The sequence below is a fragment of the Narcine bancroftii genome, chromosome 12 (genome assembly GCF_036971445.1).
Source record: "Narcine bancroftii isolate sNarBan1 chromosome 12, sNarBan1.hap1, whole genome shotgun sequence".
In the NCBI taxonomy this organism is placed as follows: domain Eukaryota; kingdom Metazoa; phylum Chordata; class Chondrichthyes; order Torpediniformes; family Narcinidae; genus Narcine; species Narcine bancroftii.
In genome coordinates this window covers 37,261,785-37,284,670 of record NC_091480.1, presented here as the reverse complement: position 1 = coordinate 37,284,670, position 22,886 = coordinate 37,261,785, and the positions used below count along the sequence as shown (strand labels likewise).

At 39.9% G+C, this 22,886-nt stretch overlaps 2 protein-coding genes, 1 long non-coding RNA gene and 1 other non-coding gene across 9 annotated transcripts in view; 2 read left to right on the top strand and 2 right to left on the bottom strand.

Moving 5' to 3' along the window:
- Positions 1-581: 581 nt before the first annotated feature.
- On the bottom strand, positions 582-3,897 carry rps2 (ribosomal protein S2). Its single transcript, XM_069906905.1, has 7 exons — positions 3,738-3,897; positions 3,549-3,638; positions 3,169-3,276; positions 2,915-3,088; positions 1,414-1,573; positions 996-1,087; positions 582-701 (listed from the first exon to the last, which is right to left on the bottom strand). Exons 1-7 carry the CDS (start codon positions 3,870-3,872, stop codon positions 621-623), a joined length of 840 nt encoding a protein of 279 aa, XP_069763006.1. The 5' UTR covers positions 3,873-3,897; the 3' UTR covers positions 582-620.
- On the top strand, positions 3,744-7,391 carry LOC138747572 (uncharacterized). Of its 4 annotated transcripts, none has more exons than XR_011347556.1 (2): positions 3,744-3,906; positions 5,444-7,391. It is a non-coding gene; the product is annotated as an uncharacterized lncRNA (long non-coding RNA). The 4 variants fall into 4 exon arrangements; XR_011347553.1 differs by lacking the exon at positions 3,744-3,906 and adding an exon at positions 4,815-4,913; XR_011347554.1 differs by lacking the exon at positions 3,744-3,906 and adding an exon at positions 4,889-4,913 and having other exon boundaries at positions 5,429-7,391.
- Positions 5,177-5,308, top strand: LOC138747825 (small nucleolar RNA ACA64). The gene has a single exon (XR_011347680.1). It is a non-coding gene; the product is annotated as a small nucleolar RNA ACA64 (small nucleolar RNA).
- Positions 7,392-9,475: 2,084 nt separating the features above from the next.
- rnf151 (ring finger protein 151) overlaps positions 9,476-22,886 on the bottom strand; it is a 52,831-nt gene continuing 39,420 nt past the window's right edge. The window contains exons 5-8 of one of the 3 annotated variants that reach the window (XR_011347420.1): positions 17,120-17,510; positions 14,233-14,482; positions 12,865-13,589; positions 9,476-11,929 (exon numbers count right to left, since the gene is read on the bottom strand). Coding sequence is in view for 1 of the 3 variants with exons in the window: in XM_069906393.1 (XP_069762494.1) it covers positions 13,496-13,589; positions 14,233-14,482; positions 17,120-17,510 (735 nt within the window). In the remaining 2 variants the exon portion in view is untranslated. Of the gene's footprint in view, positions 11,930-12,280; positions 13,590-14,232; positions 14,483-17,119; positions 17,511-22,886 lie in introns of those variants that run through there. The other 2 variants (XR_011347419.1, XM_069906393.1) reach the window with 2 other exon arrangements.

Below are 22,886 nucleotides of genomic sequence, written 5' to 3'. Positions count from 1 at the left end.
CTAAATCCATTGCATAGACTGAAGGACAAATCTCCTTCCAAAGATCAGGGGTCTTTAACACAAGGTTGCTAATTTCCTCATAATTCCATTAAAAAATTCAATAAAAATTATTTGTTTTTATACTTTCATAAGGACTTTCAAATTCAATAGTGTTTAGAAATGCTATTGGTTTAAATAAAGTAATGTGGATCAGTTGTCTAGAACAATTAAAATCTATTAGTTGCAAGGTAAACTATCAGGTTCAGAAGGGAAAGAACTCATTGAAACCAAATTTTTTTTAAGCCAGGAAAGTGAACAAAAGTCTGATTTTTGGGCTAGAGAGAATAACAAGTATAAAAATTAGAATGTATACCCCTCAATGTAGAAACCTGCAGTACTTTATATTTTAATTTCCACCTCTATTCAATTATTTCCAAGGGTCAAAGGGTAGGTTATATCAGTGTAGTGGGAAACTGTCATCTATTGATCCTGCTCTCAACTTTAAAAATGATCAAAATATCCAATCAACTACATTCATTTATAACAAATTACATTTTCTCCAAAATTAACTCCTATCCAAAGCAGCACAATAAACGCATTAATAACATGAATTAATTTTATTTCATTCTTTTCAGAAATGCTCATGTTGTTGGAGCCACAGCAGACTGGGACCTTTGAACAGACACCCGGGTGTGAGTTTTGGCCAGATGATCAGTGAATTCCTAAAAAAAAAAGATTTTAAAGCTAGTAACACTGACTATGGAATGAACATTAGCACAAAAAAACACACAAGGGTGTTAGCTAAAAGTTAATATAAACAATGTAATTGACTACATTCTACATAGTGTAACCAATATTTGACATACAACTAAAAAATAAAATCTTTAAAATCAACGTCCAAAGCCTTCATCGTAATAAATCATGCTCCACAAAGTCCAGTGTAAGTCAATCATAACATAAATTCATGATCTTGTGCACATCAAAACTCCTTAGGCATCTATAACTCATTTGCTTACCTGGTAAGGAGCCTTGGTAAATACAGTCTCCTTCCAAAGATCAGGGGTTAGATAGCTGTAAGTCTTAGAGACAGCATCAAAGGTCGCTTTAGCTGTAAATAAGCAAAGCAAATTATGCTACAGGATCTAGATTGCTCAGTTTTCAGAATGAAACTTGAAAGCCAGTGTTAAATTATCAAGAGATCACAAGCATTATATTTTGCACAAAAACGAACTGAAATAAATAGCTACATATAATTAGGGTGACCTATGAAGTTATTAACTACCCAATTGTTTTAAAAGTTGTATCAGTCAACAAATCTACTTTCATGTTACTCTATCTTCAAACACAAGTATGTATTACAGACTTTTCTCCATAGGAAGTTAAAATGGAAAACTCAACAAAAAGGTTTTTGCCAAGGCCAGGAACCTGACTTACCAAAGTTGCCCAGTGTGGCGGTGCAGCCTCTGGCTGAGGTGTAGCAATCATCTATACCAGCCATCTGGAGTAGTTTTTTGGGCACCGGGGCTGAGACAATGCCAGTCCCACGGGGGGCAGGAATCAGACGGACCAAAACTGAGCCACATCGACCAGTCACCTGTTTAGGAGGCAATCAAAAGGAAATTTTTAACTTCAAAATACTAGTTAATAAATCACAAAACATGTTTAAAAACTAGCATGTATTTTAAAACTTTACCAAAAAAAGCAGAAAACCATTTGTCGTACAACACAATTATCTGAGTTATTAGATTTCAATAAACTGCTGCAGTGTTATGGGCTCACACATACAGATTAAAATGTTGTAGACAGAATATTAAAAAAATAAGGTGGTGGCATCCCTCCGAGAGAATGGAATTACATTATAGCTGTACAAAGCTTTGCTTATACGTCACCAAGTGGTGACCACTATTTTGGTCCATATATTACAAAAGGCCTTCATAAATTTGGTGTGCAGGTTACATTTTGCTAAGCATTAAATGAGAAATGGAAACTGAAACAAAGATCAATTATCTTTAGATATCAGATTAGCAACTTTTAAAATCCCAAAGTGATACAAGGGGCATGTGATGGTCATAAGTTGACTGCAATTTTCTTGAATGGCAGAGCACCCCCTAGGAAACATACATATCCTAAGCACATTTACATATTCATGTTGATGCATCCACTTCAAAAAATAAATGAACTAAGGCAATTGATAACGTGGTGCTAGGTATCAGACGCCACTTTCTTCAAGTCATTATTAAAAACTAATTAACTCCATCCCATCATGTTGATTTACATTACTGTGCATTTCTGATTAACTGAAAACCGATCAACTGAAATTCCGAATATCTGAAAGTTTCTCCTGGTGAGTCAAGACGTCACATTTTGAAAAAAAGTTGGAAAAGATTTACCCACGGTTCTGAAGTGGAGCTACTAGGAATCAGTTTTACAAAGGAGACACATGTCCACATGTTACACATTGAAAGGATAGCACTGATTATTTTTAAATTGTCATGTTTTGCTATCAGTTACTGCAACTTTGTGATAAATTGCATTGTGGCATTCTCAGAATTTGAATGAATACAAGTGCTCTCTCGCCGCTTGCCTGAGCCACTCCCTCTGTCAGATAACCTTTCAGCAGGGTTGCTGGAATTCTGCTGGATGACAATCCATGTGCAATCACCTATCAATTACAGGTGAGGTGAGGCTTTGGGCAGGTACGGGAACCTCAGGCCCCTGGGCAGGATCGGCGACGGTGGTGGGGAGGTGTCGGGGATCAGAGAGAGCCGATACAAGTATTCTCCTGACGCTCCTGAGCTGCTTTAGAGAAAATTCCCGACTATCCGAAAAATCTGCTCGACTCCACGGTCCTGCCCCAAGCATTTCGGATAATTGGAAACGTACTGTACAAGGCTTATTCATTAAACCCACAACATTCACCAATATTTGAACTTGCCTTGCAAGGTACAGTATGTGGTTTTCCAATTTTGTTACCCCAGTAACCACGTCGCACAGGAATGATTGACAGTTTTGCCAGAATGATAGCTCCTCGAATGGCGGTGGCTACTTCCTTTGAACATTTGACACCCAATCCAACATGGCCATTATAATCTCCGATAGCAACAAAAGCCTGAAAATCATGAGAATAATTAAAATTCATGATTAAAAACTGAATAAATGTGGTCATCTAAAAGGACACAAAATGCTTACTTTGAATCTTGTGCGTTGACCAGCACGGGTTTGTTTCTGTACAGGCATGATTTTGAGAACCTCATCTTTTAAGGCCGAACCCAGGAAAAAGTCAATAATTTCAGACTCCTATACAACAGAACAATGTTTTACATCAGAGGATTAGAAAAATAGGCAATATTTATTAAAAGATGCAATTATTGATAAAACTATTAAACCAGTCAAAATACTCAGAATCTTGATAATTATCATCCAACTAGAGGCAAGGCATTTTCAACAACTACCATGACCCATAGCCATGCATCTGAACAACCAATGAACTGATGCTACATTAACTAAAAGGTATTTAATACTGTAGTCAACCCATTAATTAACTTAATCATCAACTGGCAGCACTTTACCTTAATAGGAAGGGAAAAAAGGTAAATTTCTTCCAATGTCTTGATCTTCATATCTTTCACCAAACGTCCAAGCTTTGTAACTGGCACCCACTGTGGAGGGTTGAAGGAAAGGAACACACATCATGACTTGGCCCCAGGAAGTAGGTGTTTACGCTCAAAAATAGTAGTCATTTGACACGCTCAACTTACTTCCTTATCTTCAGCTTTACCACCACGAGCACCCCTGCCTCTGCCACGACCCCTACCACGGCCTCGACCGCGGCCACGCCCACCAGAGCCGAAACCACCACGAAACCCTCCTCTACCACCGGCGTCGTCCGCCATTTGCTACAAAACAAAAAGGACTTGGGGATCACAGGTTGTAATAGCCCGTTTATATTTCCGGAGTAAAATCCAGAGTTTGATCTATGTAAATGCAGTGTAATGGAACCCTTTTAGTGTAACACTGTGCGATCAGTTTGCAATCCACACATTTATCAACCCTGCAGAACTGAGATGAGCCTTGAATACTGCACAACACCAGGGGCTATCCCTTTATCCATATCTCAGTAAAGAGGGAGATTCAATAGCAACGTGGGATGCCAGATTGATAGAGAAGCAAGATTGAAACTTGCAACAATAGACCAAATACTAGCCCTCATTCTGCCAACCCAAAAAGGGTTGGCAGAATGAGGTTAAAAATATAACGCAGACAAGCAGGCCATTAGATATCACAGGATATGAACCGTGATTGGGGGTTAAACACGAGGAAGGACTTTGCACTCAAATATCCTGTGGAACTTTGGAGCTGAATCGTTGCCCACTGCTAACAAATGGATAGCACGAGCTTCATCCCATCGCACCTCCAGATAAACTGGGCGCGAAGGTGATTCAGGCCAGGCTACTCGGACTCCACGGGAAGGTCCTGCTCTTCACGTTGGGTGCGCGACGTGAACGGGCCTAGTCGGACGAAAGTCAGGAAAGCAAAAAATATCCTCAGCACCCGCTTTATGAGCCGCGCCGCAGCGCTTCCCGGCCTTGGACAGGCGGCGAGGGGGGCAGATTGCCGGGATGGGCCGCCGACGTGGTTGGAGGGGCGGGGGGGGGGGGGAAGAAGCACCGACAACCTCCTACTTACGTGATAATTTTCAATAGAAGGCCCAACTCTCGCGGGCACGGTAATTAAAGCTTTCGGAGTCTCGCGAGAGCACCGCGGTGGAACCCCGGATCGAGCATTCCCTATTTCGTCGGCACTGCGACAATAGGTCGCGGTTATGGGTGATGCATCGTTAGGGGTTAGGCGGCCGGGGTATTTCCACCCCCCCCCCTCCGCAGGCCTATAAAAGAGGCGCTCGGCTGCCGTCCGGCCTCAGGTCTAGTCGGGAGGTGAGCGGGGCCGGTGAGGGTGTGTGTGGCCGCAGTATGTGGTTGGGTTTAGAGTCCATACGGGTATATGTGCGGCTGTCGTGGGGCATAATTATATTGGGCACATTTTAAGCGCTAATTAGTGTATAATCGAGTTAGATAGTAAGATGTAGATAGGATGCGCCCTGTGAAGGCGTGATGTGTGTAGACACGTTAAACTCAATGTTGAGGAGAACCAGTGCTCCTCCCACCGTGGTGCCGATGGGCGTTTGGCCATGTGTGGAGCACACTTGAAAATCACCCACAGCATTTATCGGTTGTTGTCGGTAAGATGCGTGTGCTGAGATTAAACGGCATGCTAAGCTTATTGCCACACTTCCCTCACTGTGGCCAATGAAACCCGCGTGCCAATAAATTTGAAATTGTAAAGCATTGAGGCGAAGGAGCGGGAATTAGTTGAGGATGAAAAGCCTTTGATAAAGTTGGCAAAGAGGAAATGTTTCTCGTGTGTTGATTCCATTTTGCACTAATTCTAGCTCATGAAATTGCAGGGTGGCCAACCTATGGTGCATTCGGTGAGGAGAAGTCGCTGCTCGAGTTGAACTGGAAACATCCATGACAAGTCATGAAATTCATCTAAACCAGAGAATCCCTGAGCAGCCCTGGATGTTTGGCCTTCTGTTGTGTTCTCTATTTTCCATAAGATGCAAGTTGACTTTTGAGCGAACCTTTGTAAGAAGTGTTTTTGTTTGCTAATAAGTTTCTTTTTAGAAATAATTTTACCCATGAGTTCCTCAGCGGAAGTATCAGCAGTATTTGGAATAAATCTCTGCAAAACTTAACAGTGCAACAACTGGATGCTCCCTTAAAAGTTAAGCATGCCCCCTCCCCGACTTTAGATTGGTTATCCTCTGCAACTTGTTTTCCTTTTATTTCTAATGAAGGGTCTTTAAAATGTTAATTGCTGGCTGCTCTGTTTAGCACTTTCACCACTTTTGTTCTTGCCAATCAAGTTTTAATATGTGCAGTGTTATAAGTACTATAGTGTGTCTAAATTTTAATGGGTGAAAGTCTTTATTTCAGGCATCAAAATATGAAGTGAAGTGATTGTCATTTCTAGATTTGTTTGTATATTTAAATCGGGCTGGAACTCTGAGATAGGGAAAATAGTGTAGATGTTGGAAATTTGAAATGAAGCACGATGGTATTATTAAACAGACCTGTTGTCCTCCATTTTAGTTTCATGTTTGGAGCAACATCTTCTGATCAGGCATATTCAATATATTCAACAATGCTCTTTTCTCTATTTTTGGTTGACAAAAAACCATTTCTGCCAAGTCCATATGGGAATTAGAGGAGCAACACCTAATCTGTCTGGGCACTGCAACCTGATGGCATTAACAGCAACTTCTAGACTGCTCCCTGTTCTCCCTCTTTCCTTCACCTGTCTCCTTTCCTCTAGCTCCCCAGCCCCTTCCCTCTCCATTCACAGAACTGTCTCTCTCCCCCCACCTCACCCACCACCATGTTTACAAGAAGCCTGGCTAGTATACTTAATAAAGATATAAACTCTTATTAGAGCTAGGGAGACACTTTGGGAGTCCCCCTGCAGCATTGACTGGCTTTTTGTCCTGGTCAGGTGCTTGGCGCAACCTAACTCACCTCCATGCAAGTGTCCCAGTCATGCTTTCAGTGCAACCCGGCTCATCTTATAAGTGTCCTGGTTAGGCCCTTGGTGTTCCTTTAAATTCAAATCCATTTGCTGCTGCTGTGAGTGTTGTGCTAACTGCTACACTAACCATGCTGCCATCATGATTGTCCCCCTCCCCAAGTTTACAGATAAAGCCTTGTATACTAATAAAACTCTTACTAGGCAGGGTCAGGGAGAAATGTCTCCCCATCAACTGGCTCTTCATCCTGAGTGCTGCCGTTTTATTCAAAAATAACTTTATTCAAACAGCTGTTGTGGGCTGGGCTTTCCACTAGCTGAGCAACTTTGGTTTCTGAATGTAGTCTTTCGTTTCCCAAGTATTTTGTACATACAAATAAACCTTGTTTAGAGGGAAGAGTTTTTAATAGAGGAGGGTTTCTGTTTTCTTCCTTTGTTTTCTTTTGAGATGTTTTGAGAAGTACAAATGATCTGTCTTGTCTTAATCCAATACATGGATTGAAATGTGCATTTTTTAAAAGAAAAAAGGAGAAAAAAAACCCTTTCTCTAAAGATGAGAATGTGCTTTTGATTCTCAGTTAATTTCGTGCCTGTCTCTTTACGAGAACTATTGTTTGTAGTGTTACCATAGTGACTACGATGTAATATTTTGTAATATCTGCCCAGGCTAACAGCTTGCCTTTCCTTCTACAAGATGTGAAGGAAGCGTGAGCATGTGAATATTTTATTTGACCTTTTGTATCTTTCTCTGTTATTCATTGTTATGAAAGATGTGAAGCTCTGTAAAATGTTTATCCATTCTATCAATGAAATAAAACTACATCAAGTAACAGCCACAGTTTGATTTGTTGGATTAAAGAGATTGAAATTTTGGATATGATTTTGAAATATGATGCTCTGAATTGAGATATTAGAATAAGGAAAGTGTCATCTATACCTGCTTAACAATGTTGCCAGATGCTAGATGTGATTTAATATTAAAAGAAAAAATGGAATGCTACGAGTTAGACAATTTGATAACCATAAGATGAAATTGTAAAGTGAGTCATAAATGACCCCCATAACATCTGAAATCTTGTATCGCACACATGTCAAACTCTGGCCCGCGATATAATTATATTTGGCCCGCAAGATCATTTCAAAAATGTATTAGAGGTAGCCTGCCCTGCAGCGAGAGCCGATGCTGTTTTTTGGTAATGTCACCCCCACCATCCTCCCCCTTCATTGCACATCCTTCCCCATTGTAACACGAGAAGTCTCAATGTTATCAGCTGGCAAGCCAGTTGGAAGGCTCCCCGCACAACCAGTCACTTCTCCCACCTGTCAAGCGGATTGGCGAGCGCCTGTGATTTCCTGTCAGCGCAACGGACATGGCAGGCTGCGCATGGCCCACACTGTTCCGTGAAGGCTGACCGGCAGCACGCTGGGCCTGAGTGGGTGGGTAAGCAGAGTTGGGCAGAGGGTGTAGGTGAGGAGTAATGGGCAGGGGAAGTTATGGTGGTGCGAGGGGCAGTTGGAGGGAGGGATGAGTAGAAGGAGGGGTGGATAGGGAAAAGGTAAAAGGGGAGGGGGAGGGGTGATTAGAGGGTGAGAGACGGGTAGAGGAAGGAACAGGTTGAGGGGAGAGGCAGTAGAGGGGCGTGTATAGGATGGGGTGGGTAGAGGTTGGGTAAAGGATTGGTCAGGTAGAGGGATGGTGGGTTGAGGGTGAATAGAGGCCTAGAGCTTGAGGAGTGAGCAGGAAATGCTGAGTCCTGATGCAGGCCAAAATGGACACAGCCTGTGAATGCTGACTACATCTCCACAGGGACCAAATAGGTTTCCCTCAGGTCAAGCAAAGGGTGAACTTGAGCTACCTACTCCTGACCTGAAACATTATCCTCCTAAAGTTATATCCTAAAGTTTAACATTACATATGTTGAAAGAAGAGAAAACATGCAGATGTTGTTGAAAATTTTCAATAAATATTTAGTTTGGCTCTCGACTTAGTCCAAGTTTTTAATTTTGGCCCTCCGTGAATTTGAGTTTGACACCCCTGTTGTATCTGAACTATTAACTGAACAACAAATCTTCTCTATTCAAACAGAACATGTTCTCTATTCAAACAGAACATGTCACGCAACCACTAATGATGAGTAGGTGGGGCAGCATCCTTCCGTTTAAGCAAAATTGCTCATCTCGTTGAAAGAGGCAAAAGAGATAGCAGGACTCTGAACCAAAGACCGAAGAATCATTCTCCCATTGTACTAAGAGGGCCACCAAAAGAGTCAGCATTAGATCTGTTAAACATTTTTGACTAAGCATGGATCTTTGAATAGTGCCGACAGGGTGTTTGCTTTGCAGCCAGCGTCAAGATTCTTCATTTTTTTTATTTTGCTGCCCAAACTATCTTTGCTATAAATCAATTTCTCGTATCATTGTCATGTGGTCATTCATAAACTAAATGCTGGCTTGCACGGTCCAGGCTGTACTGACTGAGTATTTGATGGACATCTCCATTTGATCTTGAACCATGAACACTAGCCATTAATGTAGGTAGTGAATTGAACTAGGTAAAATCATGACTGCTTTTAAAGTTTTTGTAGGTGCTTGTGTGACCTACATTTCTAGCATGTTACACTAATGTACTTGACTTCCATTTTCGGATCTGGGACTTGCACAAGTTTGTGAGCAATGCTAACAATGGAGCCATGGCTGACAATCAGGAATCAAATGTGAATCTTTACAAACTACTTGCCTTGACTCTGGGGTTGATGTTATTACAGCAACCAGTGTTTGAATCCAGTGATGTAAGGTGTTTGTCCTCCCCATGTCTGCGTGGATTTTCCCCAGGTACTCCCATCTTTGAAAATGTACATGGATGTCGGTTAATTTGGGTGGCATGGGTTTAAATGGTTGGAATCAGCTTCTACTGTACTGTAAATAAGATTTTAAATTAAAATGAAATTTAAATTATATTTTATTGAAAAATGGCAGGTGTTTAAGCAGTTAATTAGTAATTGAATAGGTTAACCTTTACAGGAGCAAGACGCATTGTACAGATTTCCACTTAATACAGGCACTTGTGTTCAAATAAGTTCTCCATTTGGAACATACAGGGTTTGTAGGTGAACTTGGATGGCACACATTTGTGGCTTGAAGAGCTTGTTGCTAAGCTGTAACTTAATTTAAATTAAATTGTGAAGAATTTTGTTTTAAATGACTGGGTTGCAAGATTAAAATGCGACTGCAGATCCCAAAATCAGGAGTGGGAAAAATCTGGTGGAATTCAGCTGGTTAAGCAGCAGATTAGAACCCGTCAAGGTAGTGCAAAGGAGAGGATAGTGGGGAGGTGCAGGCACGTGCCAGATAAAGGCAGAGGAAAATGGGGTCAGGTGGAGGAAAAGGAGTTGTACATGGTGAGATCAGACAGCTAGAGGGGCTGACATTTACCCCCTCCATAAATCTTCGTCCGCGAAGCCAAGCCAAAGAAGAAGGGGGTGGTACTGAAGGGAGGAATAGTAGTAGAGAACACACTAATAACATGAAATTGGAAAATTCATTTGAAAATACAAGTTTAGGCAGAAGACAGGGTTCTTCAAATTTGTACTGGGCATCATTCTAACACTGAACCAGGAACTTAAGATTGGCATTACAGATTCTCTGAAACAGTTTGGATTTCATCTTGGAGGAAGCTATCGGAGTTGATGAGGGAACGTACATGATTCTTTGCCCCAACCCGAAGGGATGTTTAAATACCCAGAGGGAGGAAGTCATCCTTGGGGCTTTCAATGTAAACTAGAGGAGCACCTATTTTGGCTGAATAATGGTAGAGTACAGATCTTAAACCCATTTCCTTCTGCGCTACTGTTTTGTTTTTCTTCCCCCATGTTTGTCACCTTTCCCATACAATATACCCTTTTGTTCCATTCTCTTGCATGCACACTCTTCCCCCACCCACTTTAGGTTCCATTTGATCCAATTTGTACTTTCCTAATAACCTCTTGTCACCTTAAACAGGAAAGTCTGCAGGCAATACACAAGTGCTGAAGAAACTCAGCAGATCACACACCATCGATAAGAAGTGAAGTAACCAATGTTTCAGGCCTGAGCCTGAATTGTACCTTAAAAAAGCCTGAGCTTTGTTATTTTTTCATTTCTACAGATGCTGCATGACCAGAGTCTCCAGGATTTGTCTATTGCATTTTACAGGGTATCACCTTTTCAGATTCTACCACTAGGGTTGGTCTCTAACCCTGTTTGGCACTTTCTCATCAACTACCCCTCATTAGTTCACCCATCCTGTAAACCCTGTCCTCAGTAGCCATCTCCCTCTGCACGTCGTCTTATATAGTCATTGAGCAATGGGAGAAAAATAGTCAATGTATCAATTTCCTCTAACGATGGTTTTCAAACTGTCCCCTAAACTCACATTCCACCTTGAGCAACCCTTATGCCATAAGTGCTGTGATTAGTAAGGGATTGCTTAAGGTGGTATGTGAGTGGGAAGGGAAGGTTGAGAACCACTGCTCCAGACCCAATTGCTATTGAAATATTTTTGAGAAAAATTGTCATTGGCCCATTTCCTTTGGCGTTATGAAACCGTGCACATAACGAGTCAATTAGGTACGATTAAAACTGGTTTTCAAACTTTCTTTCCACTCACATACCATTTTAAGCAATCCCTTACTAATCACAGTACTTGTGGCTTAAGGTGGAATGGGAGTTTGGGGGGCAGTTTGAAAACCACAGCGCTAGCACATTATCTTCATCTTGTACTTAAATGTAGGCTGAGATAACAAAACAGTGGCAACATCATAACCCTTATTTTTCTGAATATGTTTTTAAAAAATTACAAAATAGTACATTACACATTAAGAATTTTAACACCTTGTCTACCTTTCATTTAGGCCCACTTGTTAAATTGAATACAATTAAGTAGGTTAGATATAATCTTGACTTTAACTGGAGATCAAAAGATCCACTTTTAAATTTAGTTGTTTGTTGATAGTCATCCCATTTTTTTTTTAAAAAACCACCAAATTAAAAAGTTCAGCAAGCAGTGGTTTAACTAGTGTTGTGGAAAATAGTAAGATTTTCCAATAAAGTGGTTTGTTCTTCATCTGGAAATTTGAGCTTTTTCCACAACAAATAGTTTAAAAAAGACCAATGCTTTTTCTTTATAAATTAATGGAACACCAAACACTGGTGGACACACTTGGAGACCTGTAGCTGAAGTGTGCAAAGAAGCAACATCAATAAAAACCTGATCTGTAATTCTATGTTTAAATGTACAATAATGTAGAATGCCTTGACAAATGCATCAAATGTTATCTGACCAAAGTATTTTCTGTTCTTCTGGATGTTTTCATTAGTGATGTAAATAATGCTGGAAAAAATAGTGGGAAACAGTTAAATCAACAATATACCTCTGTCCAACTCATACAGCTTTGGATATTTTAATTCCTTTTGAACATTACCAGTTAAGAGCACTTGTCTTTGTGCTCCAAGCAAGATCAATGAATGAGCAAATTTGTCATACACCAAGAACTGGACAGACCAATTTTGTGAAATGTGGGGATAAGGGTTTAATTTCAGTTCCAAGAAACTACAGACTTATGACCAATGTTGAATATAACAGGCACAAATATTTCAGATAAGAGCACTGTTCTGTACAGCATGTCCTGTTGTACTCAAGAGGAAACAGTTGCTATCAATGTGTGTGGTGGGGGGGGGGGGGGGGGGGGGGGGCGGCGGAAGCAAGTTTTAGATTTCATACATTTTTAAACACAAACTTGAGTCACAAAAATTTTTGGTTTTAGCATTAACTGAAAAGATTAAATATAATCACAATACAAGTTATGTAAGTTGAAACAGCAAGTGGTATTGTTATGAGCCCAAAGGACCTTAAAACCCAGCAGCAAAAGACATTCAAGACGTGGCTTTTAAAACAAAAGTTATTTTTAATCAACTTCAAACATGAAAATAGAATCAAACTTTAACTTAACTCTATTCTTATACTATACTCTATACTAACCCAAATTACCCCTTCTAATTCTAAGCGCATGTGTATGTAAATTCAAGAAAAGTTCTTTGGTTCAGAGTTCAATCTCACTTCTTCCAAGTTCTCTGATTGCAGGCAATCACCATACTGTGCACAGAATTTAACATATATAAAGTTCACCAGGTTTGGTGCTTGAAAGGTAAATGTTTACCGGTCAGGAAGGTTCTTGTAGGGTTTGCAGAGAGATATTTGTTGCTCCAGGATATCCACAACTGAGGTACCGCCACTAGACACCTCAGGATCTCGCTGATCAAACTTACCCCATCAGGGTCATCTAGATGGCAACCGCTTTCTTCAAGCTACCACAGAATTCCATTCCTTCCTCTATTTCAAGAGAAACATGAGACAGATAGCACTTCCAGCCATCTACTGCTCTGGAACTTGCTTTCATCAGTTTCAAACAGTTTTCCCTGGATTGCACTTTTCAGTTACTTGTCAGTGTCCCATACACTGACTGAACTGTTGACTCAACTCTCTCTCTTTTCCAACTCCCAACTCCAAAGAGAGCATGTGACTCATGTCTTGCAAACCACCCCCCCCCCCCCACCTTCCTGAACAAAACAACAGGATTCTTTCTTCTGCTCCCATCTGTTGTCAGATAAATAAAATCCAGGAGTGACCTTTCTATGAGCACTTTGCAGAAAGGGTACTTACTGATAGACAGCATGACTCCAGCAAGACAATGGTCAAGCATTTTATGACTCAGTTCAATGAACACCAACTTGTTAAATGTGCTTCCATTCTCCAAAGATCTTGGAATGTGAATTCTTCAGTCTTTCAAATAAGATCTGTTTTAAAATGTGTGAATGTATGTAACCTGCTCTAAATCTTATAAATTTTCCCCAAATATTAATATTACAGTAGTATTTTTCCATCTTTTTGATGGTCTCATTAGAGCAGAATGCCATCAGTACGGTTGGGTTTTTGTCGTCTTGGGAGAAATCCAAAGTTCGCCTTGCTTCGCTTCCCAGAATACCTTCGCCATCTAAGAGGAGATAGAGGTAATGAATGTTTAAAAAGTTAACAAAATTTGTGTCCTTTGGGAAAGGAAAAAAATAATGGGGCAAAACATGTTCAAAATTATACCAAACTGAAAATCTAGAGACAAAGGCCGTAGAAAAATCTGATCTAATAAGCTGCTGATCAGTTGCAAACTGACAGGTTTTTAAATCTTATTTTTTCCCCCAATCTCAATATGTGCAAGTTCTATGCCCAAAAATGCTCATGGTTGAGAATGAACATACAAGATGGCATTGTCAAGTGCATGCAGAAGCCCAACATCAAATCATGCAAAGAGCATTACACTTCTCAAACTGTATATTGATTGCCTCAAGTAATGAGTGTAGGCTCTACATTGGAGGTGGCTAACGAGACCTGATACGAGGCCCCAGAAGATTGCTGCTAAAGAGAACATAATGGGTCCCAAGATACCAATTGTAGATAGCTGAAAATCAACATTTTGCAAATGTCCTAAAATTATGATCATACAAAAGCATCATAAAAAGTTCACAGTGGTTATTTAATGAGATTCAGCAAGTCTAATGAAGTTTTCCTGCAATTTTAGAGCCAAAGTTTTAGCAAGTTGGTCACTTAAATCGAGGTCAAATGAATTATTGTAAATAAATTACCTCAATAAATTAAATGTCCATGGCCTGTGTCTCTTTCTGGCAGCAGAACTTTGACTAATTGAATTATTGGAAATCTGTGAAGCAGCATTCTCATTTTCATCATCCAGTTCAAAATACAAATGGGAGGTGTAGGAACTAGTGTTATTTCCATATTGTCTGGGTTCTTGTTCAGTGGTGGAAACACTGTCCTCAATTACATGGTTGGGTGTTGCTTCATCCATCTCTCCATTGTTGTTAACTTCAGATTCAACTGATGGGAAAAAAAAACTTGAAAGTTCTTCATTGCATCTTCAAAAATATTTGTCACATTTCTTAAAGCAAATGTAATTTCAAAATGAATTTCACATCTTTGCCATATGAATTGTTATGTAAATAGAATCTGATCAGCAGAATATAGACTCAAATTCTTGTCTGAACAAGACCAAAAAGCTACCCAAGATGTTAGTCATCCTCTATAAAGAGAGCAGAGTGCCCAATCTCAAGTTTGTTCTAATGTCTAGTTTGTGGTAAAAAAAATTAAACTTGATTGCAATGAATAAAATTCCAAAGCTTTGTTCTTCTTAACAGGAGACTGCAACCATACCATCCTTAGCGTGCTACAAAAATTCCACAGCACATTACAATTTGCTGGAAGAACTCAGTGAGTCAAGCAACAGTGTGAAAATAAATTGATTAAAAGGGTTCTAGCCTGAAACATTGTTCCCCCCCCCCCCATTGATGCTGCTCCACCCACTGTGTTTTTGCAGCAGATTGCATTTTGCTCCCAATTCTCTTGTGTCACCACCAACAAATTACCTCTTCCAAGGCACCAACATTCTCGACCACTGCTGCATATCCAAAGATATCCACTGCTCTATCAACATTGAAAGCATCATGTCAGAGTTCATTGCTATTTAGTACAAAAGGTGCTCCACCCAAGACTGCAAGAAATTGCAGAGATTTGGGAGCATGGCTCAGCAATCCCCACCCCATTCATCAACTGTCTACAACTCCCACCATCTTGGAAAAGTAGCCAACATGTTAAAAGACTCATCCCACCCTGGCCACACTCTCTTCACCACCACCTACCTCTACCCTGTAAGGAAGAAGATGCACAAGCACGAGATCATGTGCCACAAGATTAAAGAAGTTTCTTTCCGACCATATAAGACAGTCCCTTACCGACTGATACATCTGTAACTCAGTACAAGAAATACAGGGCAGAAGTACAATGCAAGCAATATCTATTGGTCTATTTGCAATCCACCTCTATTTTGGTACTTGCAGACTAAACTTTAAAAATGCAAAAAAAAAACCTTGCAGTTCTATATTACTGCTCTCAGATACATTTTTATGAGACATTAGCTTGTATTAATTCAAACAGCAATGATTATTACTACAATTAGTCTAATCAATGTGCAAGGCCTTCAGTTTTTATTTAAATATAAATTAGTTCAAAGGAGTTCTCTGCAGCAAAGAAATAAAATAAAGCATGTTTACTGGGGGGGGGGGGGAGCAACAACTGCACATTTTCACTTGGAAACAAATTTTGATCCTATTTTGGATTTAGCAGTTTTCCATATGACTGACTCACTTTCAGAGTGTACTCCTAAATTGTCCCAAGATATTTTAGTTTGCAACTTCAGAAGCTAATGTCTTAATTAATGAATTTTTAATAGACATACATTCAAAGAAAATACTTAGTTATACAGGTGGAATATTTATAATTAAAGCTCAATTACTTTTAACTTACTCCCTCCCCTCTCAATGTGATCCTTTAATAAAATTAAAAACAAACACACGAGAATAAAAGAAACCTCTGACAAAACAATTCCCCTCCTTTAAAGTATTTGGCAGCAACTACCAGGGGCAGAAAATTTCACCCTGGTTCTCAAATGAATCTTTAAATGGACCAAAGCCAACATGAAAAAAGATCTCAAAATGCAACAGAACTTGGGGCAAAAAAAATCATAGGCCAATTTTTCATATTCAACCATATTTGCCAGTTTTAATCTTTGGATTGTAAAGTTGATGCCAGCTCAGCGTTTCAAGGGAATATTTATTCCTGGAAATGCTAAAAGTTATAAGAAAATCCAAAAGTTATAAGAAAAAAGTTAAAGATGAATATTCTGCATGGCTGAAATTACTGCTGCTTTTTAAAAAAAATATTAAATTTAAATCTAAAACACGATAGAAGTAGGTTCCAGCCATCGAAACCCACGCTGCCTAATTAATCTACTAACCTCGTACATTTTTGAAGGGTGGGAGGAAACCAGAGCACCCAGTGAAAACCCACGCAGGTCAGAAGGAGAACGTACAAACTCCTTGGAGGCAGCACCGGATTCAAACCCAGGTCAGCGACGCTGAAATAGCATCGTACTAACCCCTACACAAACTATGCTGCCATTTTCTGGTATATATGCAAACCATTTTTATTCAAAGTCTGTGACTGTGATTATATTAGTTTTTTCTCAGCAAAGAAACTGTATTGCAGTACATTCACTTTCCTGCCGTTACCCAAATTAGTGATAATCAAAAGCAGCTGCTTTCATGATTATTTACTCTAGTCCTGGTGTAAATTTACTGGTTGAACTCAATCAGCTGTCAAATAAATCATTATGTGCTATGTGACAGAAGAAATTTCTAAACCAGTGAAGGATTTAAAAAATTAGACAATTATAGATTCCTCCCTGGCCAAAAGCTAGTATTTTCCATCCTTCCCATTACATTATTTGAAATAAAATGAGAAACTGAGTTATTCTGTCTCCCCACTTTTCCAGTAAATGCTGTGACAAGGAATGATGTTTATAGTTTCGTGCACAACTACAAAGTTTACTCCATCCTTGTTGCTATTTTGAAACAATGCTCAAGAGTTCAATCTATTCTGTAGGGAGTTGTGATTACTTACCAGTATCTCGACCAGCACACGATTCCAAACGCTGTAGGTGATTGCTTGCAGTCAAACTCTCCACAATTCCTTCGACTGACTTTAAACGGCAGTACATACAACTCAAGCGCATTTTGAGAACTGAAATCTTTTCCTTGTATTTCTTCTTCATGTCCCTGTAACAGTTGTGCTCCTCCAACTGATTCCAGGTAAGTTGCACTCCACATCCCATCCTGCATGGTTCTTTCCAGTGTTCACAAATTTGTTCATGAGCAGTAATGTTCTTATGAAACATTTCAGTGGCACAGCCTTCATACTTGCAGCTCACTATCCTAAATTCACAAGTAGCCTTGTGGATTTTGCGCTGTTCAAGCGGAAATGTACACCGGCAACCATAGCCTTTGTTTTCACACTGAGGCGGAAAAAGAAGCATTTAGCAGGAAAAGAACTCAAGTGCAGTTAGCAGATTTTCTTAAATTGAGAAATTACAGTACATATATCCAGATCTTTTGAAGGCCAGTACAGAAAAAAATAAATGAAAATAGAACTACAACAACAAAAATATTTCCACTTTCTATCACTTGATTTTTTTTTAAATCAAATTTAAGAGCCTATTGATTCCTGAGGCATCACAATGTTATTCAAGGTTAGAATCATCAGCTGAGTTATGAGGAAACAAAACAAAAAAATCCTGGCCTTAAAACTTGAATATATTGTGAAGAAGTGGTCAGGAAAGTCCAATTACATGCGAGTGAACAATTGCCAACATTCCTCAAGGTCCTTTCATCTTGTTCAGATGAGAGCAAGATCATGCTGTGGTTAAGCTAACTGACTACGACACCATGGATCAAAAATGATTGAAGTGTGGGAGCGAGTAAATATATAGTGGTGGGGGCCAATATTACATTTCTCTGCAGACAGCAGCAAGGGTCCAGAAGTCTGTGTGGTCTGTTTACTATATGAGTTTAGGAAATCTGCTCTTGGTTGGAGAGGAAGTTGTTTTAATTATGATGGAACATGCAAATACCAAAGGAAAGTCTGTTATTTAGTCAGTTGGAATTAGTTATCAATTTAAATATAATCTCAAAAATTATTTCCAGAAAGTGAGACAAAGAAAACTAGTAAAAGAAAATAAAGAGATGGAGAGGTAAATTACATAGGCATTTTGCATCAATTTCCCTGCAGATGAAACAAATAATAACCCAGAAGTAGGAAAAGGAACTGAGGGTGAAACTCAGAAAAACTGTAAATAAATAAAGTCACCAGGTAGGCACATGCTATTGAAAGGATTGTTAACTCAATTAGAACTCTCACCTGAACAAGCTGAAAGGACCTTGAGGAATCTCGAGGGACTGGATGGCCTGTTTTCTGTGTAAAAGCCATTAGCGAGTTAACAGATGCTTTGATATTAATTTTCCATATTTCCCTTTATTTAGAGATGTTCTTTTAGATCGAATAAGGCAAATGAAACTCCTTGAAGCCATTATATCAAAGCAGTGAGAAAAATTCAAGATATTCTGCCAATGGTCAAAATCTTTTGTTAAATGGAAATCATGTCCAGCCAATTTATTGGAGTTTATTGAATTAGTGACATGCATGTTGATAAAGGTGGGCTAGTAGCTGTACTATACTCAATTCCAGGAATGAATTTAGCAAGAAGCCAAAGAGTATTGCGGAAAATATAAGCTAACAAAAGAGATAATACTGGCTTATTGGAAACCAAATCAGCCTAAATTTGTCTTTTTTTTCCCCCCATTTAGCACAATTATCTACAAATCTACAACAAGAATCAGTGCTGGGACCTCAACTTCTTACAATTGATACAAAAATAACTTGGAAACCATGATTGTTAAATTTATGATGGTAAAAGCAGACAGGAAGGCAAGTTATGCAGAGGGGCAAAAGGAGATGAAAAATGGGGTGTAGGCAGATTGAAGATCTGGCAAATGGAGCAAAGCAGGAAACAGCAAAGCTAAAAATTGTAGAAAATTTCAGGCAATATTTAAGAGCACAAATTCAGTTATCATCAGGGCACTTAACTCTTAACGCATGCACCAACTGAACTCCCATACACGAAACCACTGTGCATGAGCCAAATGAAGACTTAGAGCATGTGCACAGGAATCAAGATGGCTGCGCCCAGCCTATGGACCCCAGAACACTAACAAGGTAAGTATGCACATTTTGACTCTTACATGCCCTATATCCCTGTTATAGTTTGTCAAATACAACAAAAATCTACGATGAAAAAAAGATTTTATTAAAACATTTGCTTTAAGACTTCAGTACTCCAGGCACGCAGGCAAAATTCCAGCTTATGTCCATCTTGAGGTATGACCAATCTTTTGGTCCTAATTATGGTCATATGTCAAGGACTACCTGTACCACAAGTAGTTAGGGAAGCTAACAATGTCATTAGTAGGAGAGGTGAAAAAACTCCAGGGTTAATATAGGCAAAGAACTGTCAAACACTCCTCATATGATAATCTTTTCATTTCCATATTTATCCTGTGAACCTCATTTGAACCCTCTCCAACTTCAGCACAATTTGTTTTCTTAAATGAGGAGCCCCAAACTGCTCACAATACCCCCAAGTGAAGTCTGACCAGTGCTTTATAAAGTCTCAACATCACACCCCTGCTCTTATATTCTATTCCTCTTATAATGAATGACAGCATTGCATTTGCCTTCTTTACTACCGTTTCAACATGCAAGTTTACCTTCAGGCTGTCCTGCACAAGGACACTCAGGTCTCTTTGCATCTGGGTATTTTCAATTTTCTCCTGATTTAAAATAGTCCGCCTGTTTATTTTTTTCCACCAAAGTCCACTTTCCAACATTATATTTCATTTGCCACTTCTCTTCCCATTCTCCCAATCTGTCCAAGTCCTTCTGCAGCCTCCCTGTTTCCTCTACACTATCTGTTCCTCCACCTATTTTGGTATCATCTGCAAACTTGTCAACAAAACCATTCACTTCTTGAATAGTGGGGTGACATTTGCAATTATCCTGCTCTCATGGACCATGCCAGAATCTATTGATTCCTGAAAGATCATTTCAATGCCTCCACAATCTTTACATCTACATATTTTAGGACCTGAGGGTGCAATCCATCTGGTCCAGGAGACTTAACCAACCTTAGTCCTTTCAGCATTCTGGACACCTTCTCCTTTGAAACAGTAACCACATTCACTTCCCTCCCCTGATACCCTTTGACATCTGAAACACTGCTTGTGTCTTCCACAGTGAAGACTGATGCAAAATACTCATGTAGTTCCTCTGCCATCTCCTTGCCTCATTATTATTTCTCCAGCAACATTTTCTAGTGGTCCTATATCTACACTTACCTCTCTTTTACTCATAATTCACTTGAAGCTTTAGGTATCCTTTGATATTATTTGCTTGCCTACTTTCCTTTGATCCTCACTGGGACATATCTACTCTGTACCCTCAAAATTTCTTTTTTGAATATCCTCCATTTTTCATTTAGTTAGTTTTGGGTTCCTCATTTAAGAAAAAAAAAATTGCTAAAGAAATGGTGCAGGGGGCAAGGGATAAGATTTCTGAACAATTGGGATCTCTTCTGGGGAAGGTCAGACCTGTACAAGAGGGACGGACTCCACTTGAACTGGAGGGGGACCAATGTGCTGGCAAGCAGATTTGCTAGAGCTGTGGGGGAAGGTTTAAACTAGTTTGGCAGGGGGGTGGGGAACAGAGTGTGAGAGCAGTGTCAAGGGAGCATGGCCACCTAGATAGGAATAATAATGACAACAAAGGTAGGATGGAGATTAGGGTAAAAGGTAGAAAAGAGAATATAGGTGAGGGTCATTCTCTGAAATGCATATATTTTAATGCAAGAAGCATAGTGAACAAGGTAGATGAGCTTAGAGCATGGACAGATACTTGGGGTCATGATATTGTGGCAATTAGTGAGACCTGGCTACAGGAGGGGCAGGACTTGCAACTTAATATTCCAGGATACATTTGTTTTAGATGTGATAGATCAGGGGGTAAAAAAGGAGGAGTTGCTCTGCTTGTTAAGGAGGACATTACTGCCGTGAGGTGGCAGGATGGTCTGGAGGGATCGTCCAGTGAGGCTGTTTGGGTGGAACTGAGAGGTGAAGGAGGCATGAGGGTGCTAATAGGGGTGTATTACAGACCACCAAATGGGCCAAGAAAATTAGAGGAACAAATTTGTAGGGAGATAACGTGTATGTGTGAGAATCATAAGGTAGTGATCATGGGAGATTTTAACTTCCCTCACATTGATTGGGATACCCATACAGTTAGAGGGCTGGATGGGCGAGAGTTCATTAAATGTGTTCAAGATTGTTTTCTAAATCAATTAGTAGAAGAACCGACTCGGGACGGTGTAATACTGGATCTCCTGTTAGGGAACGAGCTAGGTCAGGTATGGGACATTAATGTTGGAGAACAAATTGGGTCTAGTGATCATAACTCTGTTAATTTTAGGGTAGTTTTTGGGAAGAGCAAGGAGGGGCCTAAAGTTGAGGTTCTGGATTGGAGAAGAGCAAATTTCGAAGGAATAAGAAAGGATTTGGGGAGTATTGAGTGGGACAGGATATTTTCAGGTAAGGATGTAAATGAAAAATGGAGGATATTCAAAAAAGAAATTTTGAGGGTACAGAGTAGATATGTCCCAGTGAGGATCAAAGGAAAGGCTGGAAGTCATAGGGAGGCTTGGTTTTCGAGGAATATTGGAAATTTGGTTAGGAGAAAAAGGAAGGAGTACAAGAGGTATAAAGAGCAGGGTGCTGAGAATTTGAAGGAGGACTACAAGGAGTGTAGAAGCAATCTTAAGAAAGAAATTAGAAAGGCCAAAAAAAGGCACTAAGAGGCTTTGGCAGACAGAGTAAAAATAAATCCAAAGGGTTTCTGTAGGTACATTAAAAGTAAAAGATTAGTGAGGGATAAAATTGGACCCCTTGTAGATAGCGAGGGTAGGCTGAGTGAGAAGTCAGAGGAAATGGGGGAAATTTTGAATGATTTCTTTGCCTCGGTATTCACTAGGGAAAAAAATATTGAATCAGTTGAAGTAAAGAAAAATAGTGGGGAGGTCATGAAGCATACAAGGATAACCGAGGAGGTAGTGATGGTTATGTTGAAAAAGATAATGGTGGATAAATCTCCGGGACCGGACAAAATATTCCCAAGGACACTCAGGGAGGCTTGTGGACAGATAGTGGGGCCATTAACAGAGATATTTAGGATGTCACTGGCCACGGGGGTAGTGCCAAAGGATTGGAGGGTGGCGCATGTGGTTCCGCTGTTTAAGAAAGGGTCCAAATGTAAACCTGGGAATTATAGGCCCGTGAGTCTGACGACTGTGGTGGGCAAGTTGATGGAAAGTGTTCTGAGGGATGGTATTTACAAATATTTGGAGGTACAAGGATTGATAGGGAGTAATCAGCATGGTTTTGTCAGGAGTAGATCATGCTTGACAAACCTGATTGAGTTTTTCGAGTGGGTTACAAAAAAGGTTGATGAAGGGAAAGCTGTGGATGTTGTCTATTTAGACTTTAGTAAAGCTTTTGACAAAGTTCCTCACAGGAGGTTAGGAAAAAAGGTGGAGGCATTAGCTATAAATAAGGAGGTAGTGAAATGGATTCAGCATTGGTTGGATGGGAGGTGTCAGAGAGTAGTGGTAGAAAATTGTTTGTCCAATTGGAGGCCGGTGACTAGTGGAGTTCCTCAGGGATCGGTCCTGGGTCCACTATTGTTTGTTATATATATTAACGATCTGGAAGTAGGGGTGGAGAATTGGATA

What these genes read in the sequence shown, in the direction of transcription:
- rps2 (XM_069906905.1), bottom strand. Translation starts at nt 3,872, where the DNA reads ATGGCGGACGACGCCGGTGGTAGAGGAGGGTTTCGTGGTGGTTTCGGC. An exon ending in TTTTTTCCCTTCCTATTAAG is followed by an intron (nt 3,277 to 3,548) that starts GTAAAGTGCTGC and finishes TCTGTTGTATAG; the next exon opens with GAGTCTGAAATTATTGACTT. An exon ending in GTCAACGCACAAGATTCAAA is followed by an intron (nt 3,089 to 3,168) that starts GTAAGCATTTTG and finishes CATGATTTTCAG; the next exon opens with GCTTTTGTTGCTATCGGAGA.